This window comes from Athene noctua, chromosome 2 (assembly GCF_965140245.1).
Source record: "Athene noctua chromosome 2, bAthNoc1.hap1.1, whole genome shotgun sequence".
Classification (NCBI taxonomy): domain Eukaryota; kingdom Metazoa; phylum Chordata; class Aves; order Strigiformes; family Strigidae; genus Athene; species Athene noctua.
The window spans coordinates 76,685,211-76,709,361 of NC_134038.1; the positions used below are offsets into that span (position 1 = coordinate 76,685,211).

General features: G+C 39.6%; 1 protein-coding gene across 20 annotated transcripts in view; it reads right to left on the minus strand.

Annotated features, from left to right (window-relative positions):
• Window positions 1–2,156: 2,156 nt before the first annotated feature.
• Window positions 2,157–24,151, minus strand: part of IKZF1 (IKAROS family zinc finger 1) — a 55,240-nt gene continuing 33,245 nt past the window's right edge. The window contains exons 3-8 of one of the 20 annotated variants that reach the window (XM_074897827.1): window positions 22,845–22,904; window positions 20,498–20,758; window positions 14,663–14,830; window positions 12,317–12,442; window positions 7,772–7,906; window positions 2,157–3,529 (exon numbers count right to left, since the gene is read on the minus strand). In XM_074897827.1, coding sequence (XP_074753928.1) covers window positions 2,823–3,529; window positions 7,772–7,906; window positions 12,317–12,442; window positions 14,663–14,830; window positions 20,498–20,758; window positions 22,845–22,904 — 1,457 coding nt within the window. In that variant the 3' untranslated portion in view covers window positions 2,157–2,822. Of the gene's footprint in view, window positions 3,530–7,765; window positions 7,907–11,459; window positions 11,465–12,307; window positions 12,443–14,662; window positions 14,831–20,497; window positions 20,759–22,844; window positions 22,905–24,151 lie in introns of those variants that run through there. The other 19 variants (XM_074897811.1, XM_074897810.1, XM_074897821.1 and 16 more) reach the window with 19 other exon arrangements.

The following is a 24,151-nucleotide window of genomic DNA, read 5'->3' on the forward strand; positions in this document are numbered from 1 at the left end:
AGAAACAAAACCACCTGAGTAAGCTTCTGTCCCCCTCTTTATAATTTGGGGTGTCTTAAAATGAAGGGTTAAATAGCATTGGGGTATACAGTGGCCTAAATCTAAGCATAGTAGGAGAGAGGTGCAAGAGCAATAAAAGCAGAATGTTTCTATACAGCGAACATCTGACTTCACACAGGACATTGCAGCAGATCAGGGTAATTTGTCCCTTGTTGGCTGGTATCGGTTGAAAGTGGAGAGGGTTGAACACAGCTGAATGTAACCCTACCAGCTACTAAAAAATGAACTCATTTCAGCTTTTTTTTTTTAAAAAAAAAAAAAAAAAAGGAAATTCATCACCGTAAGCTCCCTCTTGAAGGTCCTCTTCAGGTCATTCTTATATGAAATATTTGGTAATACCTCATTGCCAAGTCCATTCTGTCTTGAAGCAGAATGTTTAGCAGGCATTGATGACAAAACCGTAGCTGGGGCATGAAAGTGCCCGACGATTCCTCATGCCCAGCCCCTGCACAGTGGCTCAGGCCAAATGGTAACAGGCAATAATGTCTCTTAAGGCAACTGAGTTATAATGTAGGAGTAGAGGAGATCACCTTTGGGCCTCCAGTTTACATATTTTTGGGGGGTCATTGGCCATCCAGTATGTACTAGTGTACCTAACATGTACTAGTAATTTGTTTTCAGTGTTATGGGTATATGCACCAGTCTGTGGACAATCATACACAGCATCCCCATCTGGGGACAAAGCTACTAGATATGCGTGCACACGTGCACTTGCAGTGTAAAACCACCTCTGTGCCCATGTGTCATACGAAGTGACTGTCTTACAGTCGGCATGAAAAGCTAAGACATGAGATTGTAAAAGCATATATTTGTAATTCATTATTTCATCAGTATCTTTCCTTTAACTTCAGTGTTGTTGCTCCTGCCTTACACCTGCAAAAGTGAAAGCAGAAGGAGGAACTCTGCGCGCCTGTAATAGTATGTATATATAGGAAATGTATATCAAATATAGCTACATACATCAGGCCAAATTGGCCTAGGTACAAGCGTTTGTGGTTCCATCGAATCTCTTTTATAATAAACATATGTTCTTGCATGCGCTTGTGAATGGAGAACACGTAGCTGTATGAGAAGACTGCTAGTCTTGTTGGTTATAGGATTGTGTTCACTGCAGAATATCCATTTATTATGCAGAGTGGAAGTATTTATACATTAAGTTAATAAGATGGGGTATTTTTACAAATGCTGCCCAGGAAGTATTGCAGCACTGATAGATTTTTATGCAGCTGCAAAAATTTCTTTTTTGCCCAATCTTAAAGTACGAGGGCGTTCAGGGAGAGGAATCAATTATTTGGAAGAGGAAGTTAAGTAGAAGCTTTTAAAAAAAAATGTTTTTATATCAGCTGTGTTTGGGGATAAATCATAGAGGTTTTTATTCGAACTGAAGTTACAGTATCTGCAGCAGAACCCATCACGGAGAAGGCTCTTGGTGGACTTCACTCTGCAAAGTGCTACAGTCTCTGGTCTCCATTCAGCAAAACACCATTTTTTTAACTTTAAGATTAGTTCCACTGAAGTAAAAGTAACTTAAAGCACATGGTGAACTTATTTGTTGAATAGCAAGCAGGGTTCTCAGCACCTTCACAGGGCTTGGTCCCTCATTAAACAGCCAGTGCCAGGAAAAAAGGAGAAGGCTAACAAATTTGAGCTGGCTGGTTTAATTCAGCACAGTGCTTTAAAAATGATTAAGTGAAACACTTACAAGTAAAGCGACAAAATCTACAAGAGGACACCTTCTGTGCAAGCAAAAGGGGACTTTTTTTCATATGTAAGAGAGGAACATTTGGATATTTTCCAGGCAGTTTAAAAAAGATGAAAAATATGCATAAGGAGACTTTTCCCACACGTTTCTAGCTAGTGCTCTTCCCAACTGTACATCATACTTTTCTAAATAACTAAAACTTTAAAAAGGAAGAAAGAAAAATTAAATACATTGTAACTTGTTTATGTGGAGAGAGGAGGGATTGCTTAAAGAAAAGTGGGGTTTCATTGGATAGGGAGAGAAAACATTTATTCAGAGAGCCAACAGTACCCTTTTTCTATACATTAAATGCAATTCATACATCACAGAGTATATTACAAGGGTGTTTCTTCTATCTTTCACATACCTGCTCGCCTGCCTAGTGACACAAGCAAGGCAAGCCATGATGTCAATACCAGCATCACCCTTGCAGGTGGGAACATTCTCCTTTTTACCATCAAAGCAACTCAGAACCCTCTGGCTAGGGTGTCCCATCCCACCCCAGCTGTCTGTGAAGTTGTCTGAGATAGGCCCCTCCATCTTTAGTCAAGATTAATCTTCCCAAAGGAGTCAAATAATACCAGGAAGTCAAAAAACGTACATCTGGTGTCAGAGCCCTACGCTCAGGGTGTTAAGAGAGAAAGCTTGGCCACTCCTGCCTGTTGCGTCCTCGTCTGCATGGTGCATCCTGTGCATGGCTAACAGTTTTGGCAAGGGAGGTTTGCAAGAAGCATCAGTTAAGGGAAGGGCTTTCAGCTATGTGACTACAAAAGCTCCTACTTACATTACTAAAGGTTTCTGGTGATCAAACATTTTCAGTAAAAACTTTAGAACTCATTTTAGAAAACTGAGTTGCAATGCATGCTACCAAAAGGAAAAATCTCTTCTTGTGGGAGAAGATAGCTGAACCTTTGATTCTCTTGGTACTTCTACTGTCCAGCTGACTTGTGCTTTGTTGGTGTCGTGGCTTGTGCAGCTCCGGTAACGCAGCTGTTGAGGCTAGATCTGTGCTGGACGAGTTTTAACTCATGTGGAAACGGTGCTCCCCTCGAGTTATGTGGGAAGAGAATTCGTACCTGTCCTGGCTATGGTAGCCACACATGTTGCATTCAAAAGGATCACGGAACCCATGGCAGCCCATATGGATTGTATACATCACGTGATCCAGGAAAAGGACTCGACAGTGTTCGCACTTGTAAACTTTCACTTGCTCCCCATTGCTGCTGATCACTTTGAAAGCATCCTGGGAATTGTCAGTACCTGCCCTCAAAACATCATATTGCCTGTTTTCTTCCTTTATAGAGATGCCATTTCTTGCATGGGGACCTATGTGGTTTGTCAGGTAAATTAAACCACTGCGTTCCTCATTATTGCTCTCTGTATCTGTTGAGTCTTGGCAGCTGTTGCTGGGAGAGGCATCTCGTTCGGAGGAGACAGATTTGGCTTTGGAAAGCAGCAACAAGTTTTCCACTGCGCTGTCCTGAGCTGTATGGTTGGAGCGAGCTTGATTGTCCCCAAGAGGTTTGTGGAGCTGATACATGGGGCTGATGACAGGCACCACCTCAGAACCACCTGGTGGTGTCTGGACAAGGGGACGCAAGGACTCTGCCCCCAGGTAACTGATGGCATTATTAATGGCCTGGTCGATAACGTGTGTCTGCATTATCTCATTCTCCTTCTCATAGCTGGTGGTGGCATCGTATGGAAGATCAGGCAGACATTTCTCACCTGCAGTGAAAAACAGTCAGGAGTTAGAGGGTTGATTTCTACGCAATTAAGGAACCGAACATCATGGACTAATAAAACAGCAACATGGAAGAAAACAGTTGGTCAAATCTACCTCTGTATTTCACCTGAGGTATTCATAGTTCTCGAGTATAGCTGGTCAGAAAAATGTTTGATTGGTTTTTTTTGGTTGTTTTTGTTAGTTTGTTTTTTTAACCTGCAAAATAATTTGAGGTCTTTGGAAAAACAACTGGATGAAAACAGATTCTGGAAGTAATTCTATGGGGACTCATTAGAGCTACAGATAGAGTGCTTCATCCTCTCTCCTCTCTAACTGGACTCCCTCATCTGTCTCCTACAGTGAGCTGAGGCATGCCTTTGTGGTTAGTGATGACGGTGTACCAAGCTCAGTTACAGTGGGCCTGGCCTTCATGCTTCAGAGCATGAAGCACATAATCAATATTTTTCCCTAAAATATTAACATTTTAGACCGGAAACTGCATTTTTTAGTTTTAGACCTTCAGTTTCTTACAAATAACCCACAATGGCAATGTGGTCATACGTCATTTTGGAGAAAAAGTAACACAAACTTATGTTTTCATATTGACACCTCCCCCTCACACCTTGTTTTTTTTAATAAATCATGTTAGACACATTAACAGAAGATAGGCATCTTCCTAGAAACTTTGTGTCAAAAAGTTATCATCTACAGGAGCAGCCAAGAACCACTGAAAAAATTTAAGTGCATTTGCACTTGGAATATATTTTTCCTATGATGTAAAAGCCCTATACAGAGCAAGATTACTTGTTACTTGTAATTTCAACTCTGATTTGGGATGCCAAGAGTAAGGCGGGACTCTTAATTTTTAAAAAATCAGACTGCACTGATGTATCTCTAGCTGGATACCCTAATATTGAATGCTGAGTTTCACTAAATTTCTCAAAATTCCTGGACAGATAGAACTAAGCAAAACATAGAAGGTAAAAGTTAGGAGTGGGAGAAACTATTTAAATGCACAGATGCTGATTTTATGAACCTGAAAAATCTTCTCAGTGTAAATCATCAACATTACGATCAGGCCCCTAATAAATCTGTGCAAATACAAAGGGGTAAAAAACAGGTTCCTAGGAACTGTCAATAACACATTTGTTTACAGTCCACATGGATTGTCTAGCACTGCAGATCTTGGGAAATTCATTGCAAGCCACAAACATCTCCGTGAGGTGCTGTCACCTAATCAACATGACATTTGCTGGTAGGCCTTGGAAAGCCCTAATTTGTCTGAAAAAAAAAATGCCAACAGGAGCATGGAAAATTTACCAGAATATCTGCAAATTAATTTATCAACAATTTTCCCCCCAGTTTCTACTCAAATTGGTTATTCAAAGTCTGTGAAGAGCGCAGAAAACTAGCATGATTCTATTGCAATGATGGGGCTGAAGTGTAGAAAGTCCTGCTGTCTACATTTCCCACAAGATACAGTTTCATACTAGCTTGTCCATGCTCTGCAAGCAGAAGAAGAAACACTCTGAGCAGTGCCTAAGTTCCTATAAGGCATGTAGGGCACAGACACCTTCTAGCTGCACTGCACAAGCTTCTACTTCCTCTTGTTTCCCTTCCCTATTATTCTGCCAATTTAAGCACCCCTCTAACTGGGGTGCATTCTTTTTTCTTCCAGATTTACCATTTCTAATGCTATAGTTTTCAGGCAGAGTTTGAGGCTGAAGATTCAAAGTAGACATTGTGAAAGACTTTTGTAAATATGAAAACCCTCTCCTAATATGAATGTATACCATTGTCTCCAGGAAAAATTGAGGTCAAAATCATTTATAGTCCATGGGCACTGTGTAACACTGAAAAGTGGGACTGGTTTTCATTATACACAAAATTTTGGGCATCCAGAAGATGTGATTTTATTGGGTAGCATTTGCTTTATGTAGCATAACTGGTTGCTAGTTGCACTGAGAAGATCAAGTGCCCGTAAGAAAAATTTGTTTCCAAGCAGAGTGTCTGAAACAGACACAAACTTGAGGAAGGTGGGTATCATTTCTATATCTGGGTAGTGCAGGTAATGCTTGCATTCATTAAAAATAATAGCTCATTTCTGTGGTTATTAGAGCATAAGTAAATTAAACTGCTAATGGATTGATGCACTTCAAGCTTTACACTGCTCAGGGTTCTGCAGCAGGTACCTAAATACTGAAAATGCACTCAGTGCATGTGGGCCCTTTTTTGGTTTGTTTTGCTTTTTGTTTTTAACCCCTCTCTTTTTTTGCTGCCTGTTGTTTTAACATGATAAACCTGTGTGAACATCACCTGCAGTTTTCACTTTCTAGTTTGGATGGCCCATTTCTGCTTTCAGGTCTGGGAGTTATTCCAGTTTGGAATACAGACAGAATTTTACAAATAACTGGCTTAATTTGGTGAACAATCTCACTTTCCAAAGGTAACTGTTTAGCCTTGAGAAAAATGAGCGAAGCAGCAGACCATCTTTCCCTTATGTGAAGGATGCCATTTGCTGCTTCTCCCTGGAATTCAGCACGGGGATTGGGATGACACGGTAATCTACAGGAGCAATAAACATGTTTTATTACCCAAAAGCTCTCCTGACCAGCCAGCCCAACCTTGTGTTCATCAGGAATGTACCTATTACACGAAGCAGAAGGTGAGGACTGGAAAGGGAAGGATTTGGGGGCATTTTCTTGTCAGAAAAGTTCATCCTTTTGAAGGTTAGCAAATTTCCATAAATATCTGCTGTCAGTAGGTTGTCTTCCTACACCACACCCTGAATAACTAACTGACAGGAAACTCTGCCCTCCTAAAACTCATAGTTAAACTGGCTGTCTTTACTGTTTTTCAGGGTGAAGAGAGAAAAGGAGAACGAAAAAGCTAGTCCACACCCACAGATACATCACATATAGGATACTTGCTAGTAGCTTTTAAATTTTAACACTTTTTGTCTTCCTGGAGCTTTCGCAGAATTAGTATATTGCCTAATGCAGTCAGTTACTAGAATGTCTAAACAGATCAGGTTTGCCTCATATAGTGGATATATTTTTGGTAACTACCTCTACTATAACTTTTGTCCTTTTATACATGTAAGCATTTCTTATCTTTGGCTACCTCCTGGAATTGTTGCCTTTAGACTTGAAAACTATCTTGGACTTTGATTTCAAACCTTCTATTGTGCCTCCTGATGTAGCTGAGATTCCCCTTTCCTTGTCTCAGAAATACTAATTATCCTTTGACCCTTGTGTCCTCATTGAAGAAGGTATATTTGGAATTTCTGCCCCATAAACTGGTCTTTTTTTGCCTTGACTTTTGACTGAAGACCTTAATGTGTGTTTTGTTTCATAGACTTCAGGTTTTGCTGATTGTCTCCTATAGAATAATATTACACATGAATGTACACTGAACGGAATCTAGCTAGATATGAGTATATGCTGTCCTCTGACCTCCCATGTTTTTATTCATTTAGGATTAACTATACATAGCTGACAAAATATTGTCTGCGGGTCTCACTATTATGAAACTCATGTAACCACAACTTGGCACAGGCTTACCAAACAGAACAATATAGGTATAGCCTCTATTCTTATAGGTGTAGCCTCCATTTTTCATTAAGACAAAAACTTCTAGGTGCAAATGGGCATGAGGTTTTTTGCATAATTTATAGAATGTACCCAAAGATCTTTTCATTTAGGTAATATTCTCAGACCTAGGTCTATTTATTTCCATGATCATTTTGGGCTGTAAAAGCATACAGACTTTATGAAGGGGTGAAGAATGTTATCCAGCCTATGCTCAACTATTCACAAATGTTGTCACAAACACCAATATGCCCAGATCTGGATGTCATCCAAGAAGTTAATAAAATAACCCTAGAAGTGTGGTCAAATGCTTTCCCAATAGGAAACTTCTATTTCTATCTTCAGGTTCTTAAGGCAACTTCAGGAGTCTGTCCAGATCTTGTAATGATCTGGTTCATAAGCATTAGAAAAAGCCAGGAAAGAGATGTAAAATTGATCTCCAGATGTGGAAAATTAAACATGCAGAAATGTATGCTGGAGAAGTTCGGTTGTTTTTTTCCCCCAACACATCACTGTATCTGTTTCTATAGAGATAGATATTGCTAATTTAGTAAAACAGGTAAAATCATAAGGCAAAAGTAAAAATCCTGTGAGATGTTTTTTGGGTTTGGTTTTGTTTCATTTTTTAGGAGACAGCAAACGTTTAACTCTTACCCACAAATTTCTGAGGCATAGAGCTCTTACGTTTGGCGACGTTACTTGCTAGTCTATCCAGCACGAGGGATCTTTCTGACCCTATCTTGCACAGGTCTTCAGCCATTTCACTCTGGTTAGTTTCGTCTTTTATGACTGAAATCAAATGACATCAGAAGGGTTAGGCACGCTTGTTCCATTTAATGGAACTATTGTCTTTAGGTTATTGTTTCTCAGCTAATGTCTTTTAGCTCCCAACCAGCTGGAAGGAGGAGCTCACCGCTGCAGACACAGGACAATTCTGACTCCTGGTAACACAGTACCTCATGCGGATTGATCTACGTAACATGTTCATGTTTCCCTTGCTTAGGATACAAAAATGAGATTGCAACTGCAAGGCGTCTGCCTGCATGTAATGTAGTCACTCCACCCTCGTTCTACAGCCACTCTGCATTTTCATGAGTAAATGAGGTCCTAACATTTTACTGGACATGAAGCAGTTCACCTTTTCACCCCCGCGCTGTCACCCCCCACCGTCTCTCTGCACCCCTCCCAGTGGAACTGCCTGTATGATCATTGCTTCTCTGGCAGGAGAAAAGGACAAACTTCTCAACTCCAGCAGTAGAAGATGTATTTGCAAGCTACACAAACCCTTCTCTCCACCCTTTTTTTTTCCCCCTAGAATATTTCTATACTTCCTTAATGCAATTTTAGACTTCAAATGACAATTTAAGTTTCTAAAGTCACACCTGTAGTGGAGCACTGATTTCTAGTACTCAAAACTGTTTCCCAACCTCCTGCTGAGACACTGCAGAATTAGAAAGGAGCTTAGCTGTTAGGCTTTAGGAAAGGGAAACTATTTCACTTTCACTGCATTTTACTTCAGTAATTTCCTGCAGAAACAGAAGGGATGTATCGGAAAATGCACTGCCAAAACAATGACTATGAAAAATGTATGGAAAGGTATTTCTGACTTCCAACATCTAAAGGAAAGGTGATATGCAGCAAGACAGCGTAACTGTTGGGGTTTTTTTTGGCAAGGGAGGTCAGAGACAGGAGACAAAGGAGTTAATTTTACTTCTACCTGCTACTAGGATATAGAAATTTTTCCTGAGCTTGTGAGTTCCTATTAAAGGGAGAAGCAAAAGATGATTTTTAGACTTTGATTCTGCAAGCTCTTTCAATTAGGTGCACCATTCTGCTACATTTTGCCTTCTGTGCCTGCTGAGAATTTGTTTTATCACTGGATTTACTGGTTCACAGAACCCATTACTCTAGTACCTGGGTGTTTCTCAATAGTTGAGAACACACTGTTCCTATGCAATGTTATTTTGGCAATATATCACTGCCACAAAAGGAAGATTGTGAAAGTTTCATTGTTCCTGAAAATTGCAAAACCAGGGTCTGGTGGATAACTGGAAGGATCAGGTGAAGAGTCTTAGACAACAACACTCCACAATACCAAATGGAAGAGTACACAACTGGTTCTTGAGCCCCTGCTGCGGCAGCACATACTGCAGTGACAGTAACAGTGACAATGACAGGGAGCCTCATGGAATTATGCCCCAGCCCCATAAGACACTAAAGATTGTGACCAGTGCAAGATATGAGCAGAATTTGGTCATGAAGATGCAGAAGAGTAAAGGGCGTGGATGGTACCTAGCCGTCATTGAACAAGCACACGCCAGCATCTTATGCTGGCTCAGGCTTTCAGATACCACTTCAGGAAGAGACTTACAGAGAATGTTTTAAAGCAGTCTGTTCAACAGGGAAACAAAAGTTTGAATTTTTAGTTACGAGTTGAAATAATCAAGAAATATCTGTTTAGGATATAATAACACGGAATTTCTAACCAGTTCAAGAAAGTGTAAGTTACATATTCGTATTTCAAACTTTTAAAACTGCTATTAAAAAAAAGGGCAAGTTGAATTACTAATGTACTAATTTCCAGCCTTCGCTACTGAAACTCCCTGAAATTTGCTACCAACCTGGTAACTGTTTTTCTGTAATTTGGTGTCTGTGAAATTAAAATCATTTTATCTTTCCAAATGAAAATCCACATGTGCCTGAAGAATTGTAAATGACCCTTTTTAAACTTCATAAACTATTTCTTCTGTTATTTTATAAAGGCCTGGTAAGACTTCAGCACACTTCCACTCAACTCAAATGCAAAACTCTGGGTAATGTCTCTAACAGAGCTTCACATGGACGGTGAGATTCTAGTCCTCTAAAATAAGAATTAAATTCAGCAGGTTCCTAATTTCATGCTGAATCTCCTTCTCTTAAAGAAAGCAAACAAAAGTTAAAATACAAATACAGTCCCTTGTTCCTTTCCTTACTCCTCTTTGCTGGATCTCTCCCTTATTTGAGTACTTTCTCGATTACATTTATTAGATTTACAAGCTGATGGAAAGCTTCTACCAGTTTAGGTCATTTCAACTGACTTTTTTCTATGTATACTGCACAAAGTATTTTAAAAATGCTGTAAAAAGCAATCCTGCTGTAGCAGAATGTCAAATCAGATGCCCTAAGCAGATTTTTGTATCAACCTTTTTGAGTCTAGAAGACAAAAATAGAAGGGCCTGAATTATGGCTCTAATAGCTCTATATTGCACCCTGAAATACAGGAACAGTGGTAGTATAGCTACTTGCTTTTCTAGGTGTAACGTAGAATGCACTAAAAATCCCAGAATGACACGCACTCATTTTCAGCTGTTTCATTGTAAATTTTCATCTTTGAGTTTGTAAGGGAAATAATGTAAACATGGAAAAATGGTGTGTTTGCAGTGAAATTGAATAGATCAGAATGCAAAATACTAGGAAAAATGCAGGAAAATTTCATTTTTTAGAAAAGGATCGATTTATTGACTGAGTACTAAATTTTTTAAGAGTGAAGTCTTTGGCTGGACACAAGGTCTAAACCCCAAAGTTAATACTCTAATTTTTTTTTTTTTTTTTTAAATTTGCAAAAGCACTCCTATTATATCAAATATAGATTTTTATGATACTTTCAGTATATGCCAGGAAGAAGTGATGCTTCCAAAGCATTCATTAATTCCCCAAGTTTTCATCCCACTGAGATACTAGATATTCAGGACTAAGCTAGTATAAACTCTCCTGTCATGATTTGCTATAAACAAAGGTCCATCTCTAAAATTGTATTATTTCTTATTAAAGTTTAGGATTCCTAACACGAGTTTCATCTATGTATTTTTGCTTACTAAGACTTTAGTAGTAGTTCAGCTACTCATTCACACAGCTTTTCATGTTCTGTGTGCAGACATTCACATCCACATGTCAGACACTGAAAATTCAAAACCCAAGACAACAGTTTTTGCTTCTAAATCCTTTCACCTCTTTAGGGAATAAATATTGCTGCCTACTGTATATTACATTGAGCTTTCCTATTTATATATTCTCCAGCCCCTCAATAAAATTAGAAGGGGCGTTGCTCTAACATGCTGTCTGCCAGAAGCATCTCAGCTGTATTCACTGCTATCATTATGTGCATATACTTTACATTATTTGATAGCATGTAAAAACATATTCCGATTCTGTTCAGATATAAAATATTAAATGAGGCATCATTGCAAATAGGTCAGAGAGAACCTTCCATTTTTGTCATTTGACAAACCAAATAGCATATACCAACAACATCGAAAAGGTGTGCAAGAAATGTAACTTACTGGATGGGCTTACACTCCACCACAGAAGCTGGATCTTACATTCTCTATCTAAAATGGCACATGCAAGGGGATTTTGTATGGTTACTTACTCTGATCAATCCCATACCGATCTTTAGGATCTTTGTTAAAATAATCCAAACCCCAATATCTGCTTGCTTGATTTCTGGGCATAGTTTTAGATTTTATATTCTCCAAGAAATTGACTTTACCTTCATCGTAAGACCTGTCTATCAGAGAAGCACAACATCTCCTCACCTCCCCCGTTTTCTTTTAAAGGGGAGGTTGGGAAGAAGGCTGTCAACAAATTATTAGCCCTTCTGGACTGTCTCGGTCAAACTGGTTAAATTAAAGTCCTCTGACATCATGTCCTCTTGCTTGGAAGAGTGAGATCAAAGACAGATGGCTCATCCTTGTTAGACAAGTTGGTCCCAGTGGTCAAGCCCCTTAAGTGTGCCTGGGAAGGGCAGGAGATGTGCAATGCAGAAGATTCTGCAGCCCCACCTAGAACACTGATACTGTCTTTATTAAGGACACATCCACAAGAGTACTGCAATATAGGACTCCATGCAAAGGGCAAAGTTGATGAGATGGTGTAGTCATACTGTCTTGAGATGGTGAACTGAAATTTCCCAGGTTTTTCAAGTGTTTTGCTACATGCCTGAGTTTTACTTTGGCTTTTTGTTTGAACTAAACAAAAGGAGAAAACAGCCAAATATTTATTAAATATAGAATAAATCCGGATGCCATATAGTACATATGGGTTGTGTTTGTACCTCCCCAATGCAAAAGATGACACAAATAGTACTACTGTTCCTTTTGCACTCCTTTTTCTGCGTACGTGACAGGACAGCATTAATCCCCAAATGGACACGTTTATTACCTGAGTAAAGGCTGCTCGAGATATTCATGGTTTGCAGGTAGTTATGACAGCGTTCTTTATGTTCTTCCAAAGAGCTGCGCTGCTTGTAGCTGCGACCACAGTATCCACACTTATGGGGTTTGCCAACTGGAGAAAACAATTAATTGAGAGATTCAGATGAGGTATTCAACAGCATATTAATAATGACAAGAACAACAGGAAAAAAGCCCACCCCAAAAATAAACCCCCGCTTGGTGAAGTAAAGACAGATTTTGTCAATTTAAAAAAAAAATCTAATGGAAAACTAGTTTTATATCTTTATATCAGCAGGCCAATTCTGTGGGTGCTGCAAGTTGATTTCAGATGATTCATATCAGATAAGGTCTGCGACATTAAATCTTTAAAAACAGTATCTAGACAAGTTAGGAACTGAGACACCTTCAAAGGCCTGAGCGTAGTTGCTTTAGTGCCTAGCTCCCACAGAGACTGCCAGCGGGGGAACTGGTGCTGTAGGTAGAGACACCTGCCCACGGCTGGATGTCAGTTCTGATGTAACCAGAACCAGCTCAGCCCTTTTAGGACAATGTTAGATTTCACGTTTTCTGCTTCTGGAAATTCAAGAGAAATGGCATGACAAATTTTTTTTCTGTATTACACCAATTCAGATGTAGGTAGTTCTAGGAATTTACAGTAACAATATGGTTTCATGGACTTCTGGATCTGAATTTTCTGTCTTAGCCTGACAAGACTGTCACCTTATATGTGATTTCACAATTTTAGGTATTTATGCAGCTTAACTTTTTAATTATATTTACAAATTCTCAGGTTAAAATCAGACTCAGACATCCAAATTGTTTTAAAATGTATTGATGTCAGTTTGCCAGTTGCAGGAGCTAACTGCAATCTATAATTTATGCATTGTCTCTTTAGCTATGGAATCCTCAGAGTTTGTCAAAAGTTTCTAGGTGCAATTTCATGTATATATGAAAAATTATGTTTAAACTTGTGCAGTCACAGAATCACAGAATCAACTAGGTTGGAAAGGACCTTGAAGATCATCTAATCCAACCGTTAACCTAACACTGACAGTTCCCAACTACACCAGATCCCTCAGCGCTATCTCAACCCAACTCTTAAATACCTCGAGGGATGGGGACTGCACCACCTCCCTGGGCAGCACATTCCAATGCCTTACAACCCGTTCTGTAAAGAAATGATTCCTGACATCTAGTATAAACCTTCCCTGAAGATTTATGAAGTTATGAAAATCAGTAACAGTGAGGGAGAGGGAGACAAAGTGGTATTTTAAGGACGTGCTTTCTTGAATTGGGCCAGGATCAAATAGAAGTGGAAATTATTTTGGACATTTGGGACCAACACTAGGGATCTTGTTTAATGTGTGTGCTAGAGAAGAATTTCCTTAGTTTTGTGCAACACAGAAATGTCACTTTGGGAGCTCCCTTTCTGCTACCCAGAACTTGGTCCCAAAGCCAGCTTTCACAAGTAAAGTTACCAGTGTCAGTTCCAGCAATGCAGTTTGGTGGTCTCCTGTCCAAATAACAATTTGCATCTGCAGCTTAGCTTGGGAAACTAGATGAGACAACATCCTGCTCTTAAAGGCATTTTAAAGGTGCTAAATAGGTTTGCTTCACAGAAGGTATGTGACTATGGCTTTTGTCAAACAATGAGAGGTTCCTGGTAATGGAAATGTGCTACTATTCAAAAATATTTATTCAGATCTCCATATTATTGTTGACACAAAACACTGAAAAACTCTATCAGAGTTCTCTTTTCTGGAAGATTATTATCTTTCTCTCTCCCACCCTCTCCCTCCTCCCCACTCTTTCTCTTTCAAAGTACTTGTAATAACAAGGTGCAACAAATAAATGCTGCTAAATGCTGTAGGTATCCACTCCTCTGGTCGAGAATGACTAAAAGACTGGAGGTTTTTGAGACTTTGTGACTTAAAATCTACCGTGTTTAGACCTTATATTATTTCTGTATGTGGATAAATGACATCTAAACCCTAAAACAATCATCAGCTTTAATTCATGTTCGTAGTTCCATGAAATTAATTACTCACATGAGGCTTCTAAGATGAAACCCTACTACAGAAACTTTTAATCAGTCAAGAAGTATGGGAAAAAAAACAGTTCTTCTGGTGAAGGATCATGGGTGTGAGATGTGTTTAGTCATTTCTCTGTTGCTAAAACACTGTGGTCAGCTCACAGCTTGGTTAACCTCAACATGGGGCTACTCGCCTCCCTAGGGTGAGAAGACCTCTGAGGCTTGGTGGACACTAACACCCCTGTCTCCTCTATGGGTGTGGTGACAAGCACTCCTGGACGTTCCCACACCTTCACTTACCCGAGTGAGTCCTCAGGTGTCCTGTGAGGGCATCCCTGCGACGGCAGGCATAGTTACACAGGTGACACTTGAAGGGCTTTTCACCTGAGTGCAACTTTATGTGGCGCAGAAGGTTGCCCTTCTGTGTAAAGGAGGCTCCACACTGGTTGCACTGGAAGGGGCGTTCTCCTACAGGGAGAAGGAGAAAATATGTGAGAACAAAAAATCTTACGTGGTAACAAGCGAAAGATTTCAGTGAGAAAGTTGTTTTCTCACTGCTGCTCTGTGACTTCCACCGGCTGCAGGTTTGATATAACATGAGGCTTTCAGACTAAACCTGCCAGTTTCTTAATGCTTCACTGGCTGGGTCAATTTGATCTGAAAATCTAATTTTTTTTTTCTAAATCAGAATGGCACATCACAATGCAAATTCAAACTCATTTAAATAAAGTGACTGCAACATTTTGTGTTGAAGAGCCACTCTTCCTGATCAGCAGTTTTGGAATAAACCAATATCCAATTTTGCATGTTGTGGCATTTGGTGGGGTTTTTAATGTGGCTTTTTTCAAAGGGTCTTTAAAATATGCCACTGAAGCAGCAAAATAAAAAGGAAACTCATTAAAAATGCATTTCAGGATCACAAGTTCATTTCAGCGTTACATTCTTATATTTAAATGAAAGGCACTTCATTATAACAGTTATAATAACTTCTTTTCATTTACATTTTCCCTGTATTTTCCCTTTCAATTTCTTCTCCATTACCTGTCTGTCCCTAAGCAGCCAAATCAGGAAAGAGACAGAGAAAGAGAGAGAAAGAGAGAGAGTAAAATCACATAAGTTAAGACAGTGCAAAGGAAGCCCTGTACTTCCACGCCAAAGTCCCAACCCTTCTCTGGGTAAGGTACGAACAGAGCTGCACAAATGGGCTCTGCTGTTCTACACTTTGGGCAGACACAGGGGAAAAACCTGAAGAGACACAGCCTTGATTTGTTGAAACTGGCCCCTGTTATCAAGGAACTTGATAATAATAATAGCTAGCCTTTATAAAAATTAATATGGCTGTTGTTTGCTTTTTTATGCTGTTTAAAATCAATATGCTCATTTATTTGCCTAGGTTTTTTTTCTTTTTAAATTTCAGATAGATGAAGCCTTTTCTTAAATCAGAAGGTTTCCAGTTGTACCACATAGGTGTAAAGGGAAATGTATACATGAGAGCACTCTATCAGCTCCTGCATGCCTCTTTCTCCGTAGCCCTCAACTAAGTCAGACCAGCCTTTGAAACTAATTTGCAGAATTCTGTTTCTCTTAGGCATAAACATAATCTGCTATAGTAATTACAATGCATTGGCAATGTTAGAAACAGCCCAGAGATGTCCTGTTCTTAGTTTTGATTTTTTTATCTAACAATAATACTGAATTTAAAATTTCAGTGCTGGAGTTAAAATATAAAAAATATAAATACAAGTTAAACAATTTTTTTCTTCTCTCTTACTTAACCATCATGTATTATTTTGCACATCTAGGACCAACTTGTATGTCCATATGTGTGCGTACATGGTCAGCATTATAATTTTTGAGTTTTGGGTAACGCAGTAGAACAGCTGAAAATCAATTAGCAGCACAATCCCAACCGAAAAATCTGAAAACTGTTACCATCAGGGCTGGCAGCTCTAGCATTTAGCAAACAGTAAAATGAATCTACTTTATGGCAAGAGATTTTGATCAGTCAAACAGCTTCAAGCAGGTCAGCATAGTCCCTGTCAAGCTAAATGAGCTCACTTTCTCAGTCCATCAAGAAGCTGTATTTGTCTAAACTACCAGAAGCTGGTTCAACTGGGATGGCTCACAAAAATGCCAGCATTAGCCTTACAGGATTTTCCAATATACTTCATAAGCCATAAACAGTAGTTGCTAAGGGAAAAAGAAAATGGGTAAGAGTCTGTCTCCTTTACCTCTTAATCTTTGGGCAGTTACTCAGCGTGGAAGGTATTTTTCAGAAATGGACTGAAACAGTAATGAAGAAGTCAGTTTGTCATGGGGGACACAAATTCAGAAGAAATGGTTAATTCTTACTAAACAGCTTTTCTAGCATTCATTTCTGTTATTTTTACTCAGAGGAGGTAAGAGGAGGAAACAAAGATTGTAAAAGTACTCCAGGAATGAAATGTAGAGCAAAGTAAGAATGAAATGTATCTCCAGCCTACAGCTCTCGCAATTACAGGGTGAAATCTTGCATCGGGTGGAGAAGACAGACGGGTGGAGCATTTCAAATGAGACTGCTGCATACCAAATATTTCTACAAAACTTACAGTAGGATCAAATGTAAGGGAAGCTGCACTCATGTTGCTGTACAAGGGAAATGACACCACCACCAAAAGACCCTGAAACTACATATAGCTTGGCCAGCCTTTGGTTATCCATGCTGCAACTACTGGGGCGGGGAACGCCTGCCTTGTGAGCCTGGCAAAGTTCCCAGCCTTCCTAGGATGGACACAGTCGCTGATGGAAGGTTACTGGGTGGGGTACTATCCCCCCAAAATGAGGAAGGGACAGGACGGAATGAAAAAATACATAACGCGTCTTCTGTTTAAACGATCGGCTTTGTGTGTTATTATCTCTCCAGTTCTGAACAGCACATGTCTATGCTGGGCAGGTTTCACTGCACGGTGTGTAGCTATGGACAATGATGGGCCCAGCAGCAAAACCTACAATGGGACCATGAGTTGAATCAACCACCATTGCAGTGATTTCCAAGCCTAAGTGAGAGCACGGGGCCTGGACTACTTGTAAAGAATATTTACCATCTTAATTGAAATCTTTCTCCTTTCTTAAAAAATAGAACTCAGAGATGTGCATTGCTTTTTTTTTTTTTTTTTTTTTTTTTTAATACTCATTATGCAATGGGCACTAGTTTTCTAAATAATTTGAGACATTCAGACCCAACTAACAAGACATAAGTGAACTAACTGGTGACTTAAAGGTACATATAAGGAGAGAATATATATACCTATGCACACACACATGTATATGCACATATATACATACGCACACATGCACACACATATGTGCATGCTGAGCAAGCAAGGCCCGAATCTATACCCTGAAGTGTCAGCACCAGGGAGCAGGAGGTGAGTTTCTCTCTCATTTCTAGATCTCCTTTTTGCTAAACACCCAGCAAGATGGAGAAAATCCATGTACTGAAAGCCCTGGGGAAGGACTGTAAGGAGAGTCGGGCATCTGTGAGCAGGATTCACTCTGCAGACAGGAGCAACAGGTAAGTCAGTGCTGTACAGCTGCTTGCAGACAGGAGGGGGCAGAAATATCAGGTGCTGCTCTGCATATCTGCACTTGGCAGGTGTATTCATTAAAAGTAATTATGCCTTTTATCAGGTCAGGCAGTCATTTTATTTTGGCACTTTAGTGTGTTAGAGTTTTGTTCACTTATCAAATATTTATTTAAGGAAACCTCACTGCATATGCAGGTTTTACATGAATTAGCAGCAAAGTAATTCATTTGCGAGGCTTATTCCTTCACCGGGCATGTATTGAAATGGGCTTCAGCGTAGTCAGTTAAATGTCTGTAATAGTATATCCCATTTCTACTTTAATTTTCATAGCGCAGCTGAAAGGAAAAGCAGTCACCACTGTTTCCCCATGATGTCCCTTTAATTTAAACTACCAGCTCCAAGCCTCCACTCCCTTGCCAGCCCCCCAAAAAACACCTGAGCTCACCCAAAGAGGCTGCTCAGGAGAGGAGCTGAGGGTGAGGCAGGAGGGAAAGCAAAGGCTTTCTTTCCATGGAAAGAGTCAGGGGCTCACCTTCACACCCTTTAGTTTTATTAAGCGTAAAAGAAGCAGGGCCTGCTGAGCAAAGTGCAGCTCGTGGGGTGCTTCCACTGTAAGTTTTAACTACGTTTCCTGATTAAAAAGAGGGTCTCGTTTGCAAGGGGAGGGCTCTGCAAAGGGCAGAGAAGTCTTCACGTGACAGCCCTTGTGTGGTAGCACCCTGAGCACCCTTGGCAGGCACATGAGTCCCTCTGCCAGGCAGGATTTCGGGCAGCTGGAGGACTGTGCCAGGGAAACCAGTGAGGTGGCCACAGCGAGCAGGCAGCCCACTTTAAACTCCAGAGACTCAGCCTGCCGGGTGCCAGCCAATGCACTAGAAACAAAAGCAGCTCTGCCCACTGCCTCCCTAAAATCAGGTGTGTCCCCACACAGGCCACTCAGCCTTGGTGAAAACACTGCCTCTAACCCTCAGGGACCCGAAACTGCTCTTCTGAAGGAGCAACAGCGTACTTTTAATAGAACGGCAGTCTCCTAGAACAAGCACAAAGACTTCTACCTCTAAAAGCATTTTAAGTCGCAACATTTTTTTTTCAACTTCTGCAGTATCCTCTTCAAGCCTGTGGGTCTGTTTAAAAGGCCTCATGTCCAAGTCATTTTCCGTATCAACTTTTAAAGGATCACATTAACATGCAATTAAAAAAAAAAAAGGAAACAACTGACCAACAAGCACTTTATTATGAAGTAGGCTGCACCCTCTCTTCTGAGAACTAGTTGTGGCTTTTCCAATAATGATAATTATCTGCTCTTCCCTGACAGAGGGATTTATCATATTGAATTGAACAGTATTTTGACGCAGACAATGTAACAACATTGCTATCACCAGCACTGCTTCTGAATGTGGCTAACCCATGTTACACTAACAGATAGCACCCTTCCAAAGCTTGAAGAGCCACTGTTACAATGATAGACATTAGCAATGGAGAGGATGGACAAACACTCAGGGTCTCCTCATGGATCCTCTCCGCTAAACTCTGAAACAAATTTGCTGGTCTCACTCCTTAGTAATTCTGGGGAAATCATTTAAGCATAACTGGGGGGAAGTGGAGAAAGAAAGTATCTATGTGTTCACTAGCATGACTATTTCAGTGGAATCTAACCATGAGACAGGTCGTTCTTATCTTAAAAATATTTTGAAATTCCCTCTCATTTAAATATTCATGCAAAAAATATAAAATACTAATTTATTTTCAAAGTAACTTGTGTAGCACAACAGTACAGTTCAGTTATTATCTTTTGATTATGGATGATCTTAAGAGTTCAGATCAGAAGCCTAAGTTTTAGGCAGCTTATATCAGGTAAGATGAGACTCACCCTGGTCTTTACTTCTTCATTTGTTTCAGCCTCTTCCTTTTTTGCACTCTGAGACTATTTAGAATTAGAAAATTGAGGCAAGAATATTCACAGCACTGTATAATGAAAAAACATCCCTATGGAGCACAACATCTTTACGTGTTTCTTTTAGTGTCCCAGCTGAAACCCTTTAGTCCAGATCTGACCAGTGAAAATACTTGTTTTTACTTAAGGAAACATTTGACATAAAATTAACCTCTTTTTTACAAAGACTGCCAGTAGAGTTCCCTTAACATTTATTTTGCCAATCGCTTTAATAATCACTAATCCACAATGAGTTTTGCTGCACTGTTGGAAACATTAGAACTGGATCAATTTCAAAGTTAGCCAGAAATGGGTTTTTCTTCAGCAATTCTTAAGAAATTTCTTAGAAATTAAACAACACTTACTCACTTTCTTTTTTTTTAGTTTGAATTTTTCATGTATCTTCCAACCAAACAAACTGAACAATTTCTAGCCCAATAGATGGACTTCCATTAAGAAGAAATCTCAATTCTTGTGCTGTCCGAAACGGTGTAACAAAATAACCAAGTTCCAAATGCCCACTGATGCTGCATTATCTTACAAGAGGGAACATGTGCATGATACAGAAAATAAGTCTTAGTTCCTAATATGTGGCCAATTCTTGTGAACTAAAGGAAAAACTATGGCAGGCCTTACCAGTGTGGCTTCGTTTGTGAACCATGAGCACATTGGGACCGATGCAAATTATCCCACAGATATCACATTTTAGCTTTCCGTTAGGAAGTCGAATGCCTCCAACTCCTGACATAGCTTTGCTGCCTGGGCCATTGTGTGAGCCATTCATTTTCTCTCCCGAGGTATCAAGCATTCGTAAATCCTCCGCACATTCTTCCCCATTCATTTCACAGGCACGCCCATTCTCTTCATCACTCTGAGTCTCTATTTTAATATTACCGGCTGAAAAAAACAATACAGGATGCCACTCAGTTTTGTTACAGAATAAATATGGTGGCAAAGAAACAATCACATCAAAGGAGATAACTTCTAAACAATATGTACAATATACCTAAATAACAAAAGCTACAAACATGACTACATTTCTATGGGCAATGTGATGAGTTTGTAACACATGGAGCAATGAACAGTGAATATCAATAAGACAAATACAAGGCATCCAGGAGCTGGGAACCCAAACAACATTACAAGTCTGTTCTATATAACTTTGATATTTTTGCATCTGTAACATTCATTTTGACAATTCAGGCTAATTGGGATGAAACTTAAAAAGAATCCACTTCACAAGGATTTGTCCAAAATAGTTGTGAAAGTAACACACATCAAAGACAATGGACGAAAATGAACTGAAAATGCAACATTCTCCACTTGGCAGGAAGATCCCAGGGGTTGTACTGAATCCAAATATTTGCTTTAAGGTTCTATGGGGTAAACAAGGATAACAGGAAAGGAAAGAGTACAAACACTGCTAAAGAAACCAGGATGGGAAAGGATGGAAGATAGAATTTAAGAGCAAGAACTAGCATTTGTAGGATAGCAGAATTAGGATCAATGAGTAAGAGGAGACGATCTCTACTGCCATGAGGTACTATTAAAAAACTGTGAAATCAGCAAAGATGGGTGAGAGAACTGTTTTGACTTTATTGGAAAAGTTCTTTGTGTTATAATCCCATAGGTGACAATCACGTGCAGCTAGAAGAAGAATGAGGTATAAATTTGGCATAGCCTCATGACATGTGATAACATGTAGGTTGGTAAATTTGGTCTGATATGAACACAGCAAACCTAAACATTATGGAAAAGGGCCAAGATTCAGATCAGTTAATGACGGTATTCATTCCTCTTCTCTCCACAGGACTGTATGATGTTTTGTGTAGAATAAATCATCTTTCCAGCTATTCCCTCTTTTCTAATCTGATGATTTTGGTGAAAAAACAGTTCTTCATTAGGCTGAAAAAGACCATTTCATTCCCCTCAGTCTTGCTTTCCTTTCAGTGAAAAATGTCTTCCTTCACCCTACCCCACCCCAAAAAGGAAAGCATTCACTTCAGTGGCTCGCTGAGTACACGAGGGGTCTGTTTCACCCAGTAAAGACTGGGTCTTTTCCTTTTGCGGAACACTAGTTTTATGGTAGCCTTATTCATAAGTGGTTGTGTAGCAATGACATAATTAAGCTATGGGCAATAATTACCTCAAGAGATGAAAGACCTTGACATTAATTTGAAAATGAAAGGTTTGACAAACTCTTCTCTGCTACACCCTGCAACCTACCAGGTGTCCCAGGAGGATTTCATGGATGTGACTGACAAGAGTGACTCAAAATCCTACTGGGAAACATGCTGAGGGTAAAGATGCTCACAGTTCTGAACATCTCTTGACTGGATGCCTTTTATAAAGTCTACCAATCTAGGCATTTTAATGACTTTTTCCATTACTGCATTTTTAGTAAAAATCATATCAAAGACAGAATGAGTGCACACCATAAATAGCAGCTTTTCCTTTAAAAAGTATGTCCTAAAAAGGGGAATAATTCAGAGTTAGGGAAAGAAAACCATAATCAATAAACAAACAGTGATTTATAAAGGTGATATGTCTGGCTAAAAAGAAGTGATCTACACCTTTCTGCAAATTTAGTGGACTACAACCCCATACTGTTGTTTTCACCATGGCAAATGGAAGCAATAAAATTCCTTGGCTTAAGCATATGACAGATTTTCCATAATTCATATACCAATTTTTTTCTCTTAATTATAAGCATAATAATTTGAATGAAAATATAATTATACAAAATAATTACAGGCTCCTTTTCTGCCAGGGATTTGGAGAAGGTGGCTTTTGAAGTAGGCTTTATGTTAAGTTAAAACAACATACATGTGAACGAAGCAAAAAGATCACACCACTTAAGCCCTTTGGTAGCATATGCAGACAAATGTACATTACTGAGAAGCGAAACGACACAAACAAAAATCATAAAAGTAGGAACTAGATGGAAATGCTCTGTAGTGAGCTGAGTTTGCAGTATACTTACGGGAAAAAGATTTGGGAATTATTGCATGAAAGTCCCTAAAGCCTTCTCCCCCATATGCAGCTGCAATAAAGAAGGCAAACAGGATACTGGTTTGTGGTACTGCTAGCAGTAAATGTAAAAGAAGATGGCATTATTGCTATAAGAAAAATACCTAGGAGAAAGACAGAACTATCATCACAAAAGCAACACAAGCAATTTAGGATGAAGCAGGAACAGTAGCAGGACAGTTGGCAGGGGAATCCTGACCTGCCCACAATTCCCATTTGTAAAAATGCCCTTTTCTTCCAAAGCATCCAACAAGTTTTATCATGTTTTCTAAATGCATAACCTCTCTTGGGTATTCCCCTTGTTCACGGGTTAACTCCTGCTGAAGTCAAGAAGAACTTTTGCTAAAGTGTCACAAAAGGGTCAACAGGAGCAGAGCACCTAACACAGCCTTCTCCTGCCCCCAGGGAAACCACAGGCCCCTACAGTGCAAGCCTCCTCTCAGGATTTATTTTTTGTCAGCATGCCTCTGTGTGTGCCAGAGATCTCTTCTTTAGAAAAAGGTCCTTGCTTCTGGTCACTGCAGTTATAAAAAGTGAAATTGCATTGTTTTCTTCTCACGCCTGATGGTCTTATGCAATGGAAGAAGAGGGACTTGAATTTTATATGCATATTATTGTGTATATTGCCATATTTTTTGGTAGTATTTTTAAGGCTTGTTCTCACAATATATCTACACAAAAGTAGCTGCACAAACACACTATACCCTGCATATTATGAGCAGCCACGTGCAAATTAACATGTCATGGAGCACACCGATACAAGTAATGATGGAGCTCGTTATTTGACATAAGCAATGATAGCGATACTGATTCAATCTTCACTAAAGCTCTCCACAGCTATGCCCCTGGGCTGCCATAGCTGTGCTGCTCAATGAACATCCCCATGTAGACAAGGCCAAGTATCCAGGACGCCCTTACAAGCGCATCCATTCAGCAGCACAGTTCACGGCAGGGGCTCACTTCAGGTGTGGACCTCACTTTGCCCGTGAGAGCTGAGAGGCCATCCACCTCGCCCTGGATCCTCACCGAGATTTTATAGGTCTAATTAACAAACAAAATCTCTTCCTATTCAAACAGAGCACTTTTTGCCAACCTGTTTTCCAAATGAAAGCTAGCGAAAAAAGCCCCACTGATGTAAGAGACACAACAGAAGAGAGAAATTGCTCCAGTAGAAATAATAAGGATTTTTATTAAACCTGAATAAGAAATGGGAAGGGAGGCTATATATATAATTTTATTTATTTTTTATTTTTTTTCCTG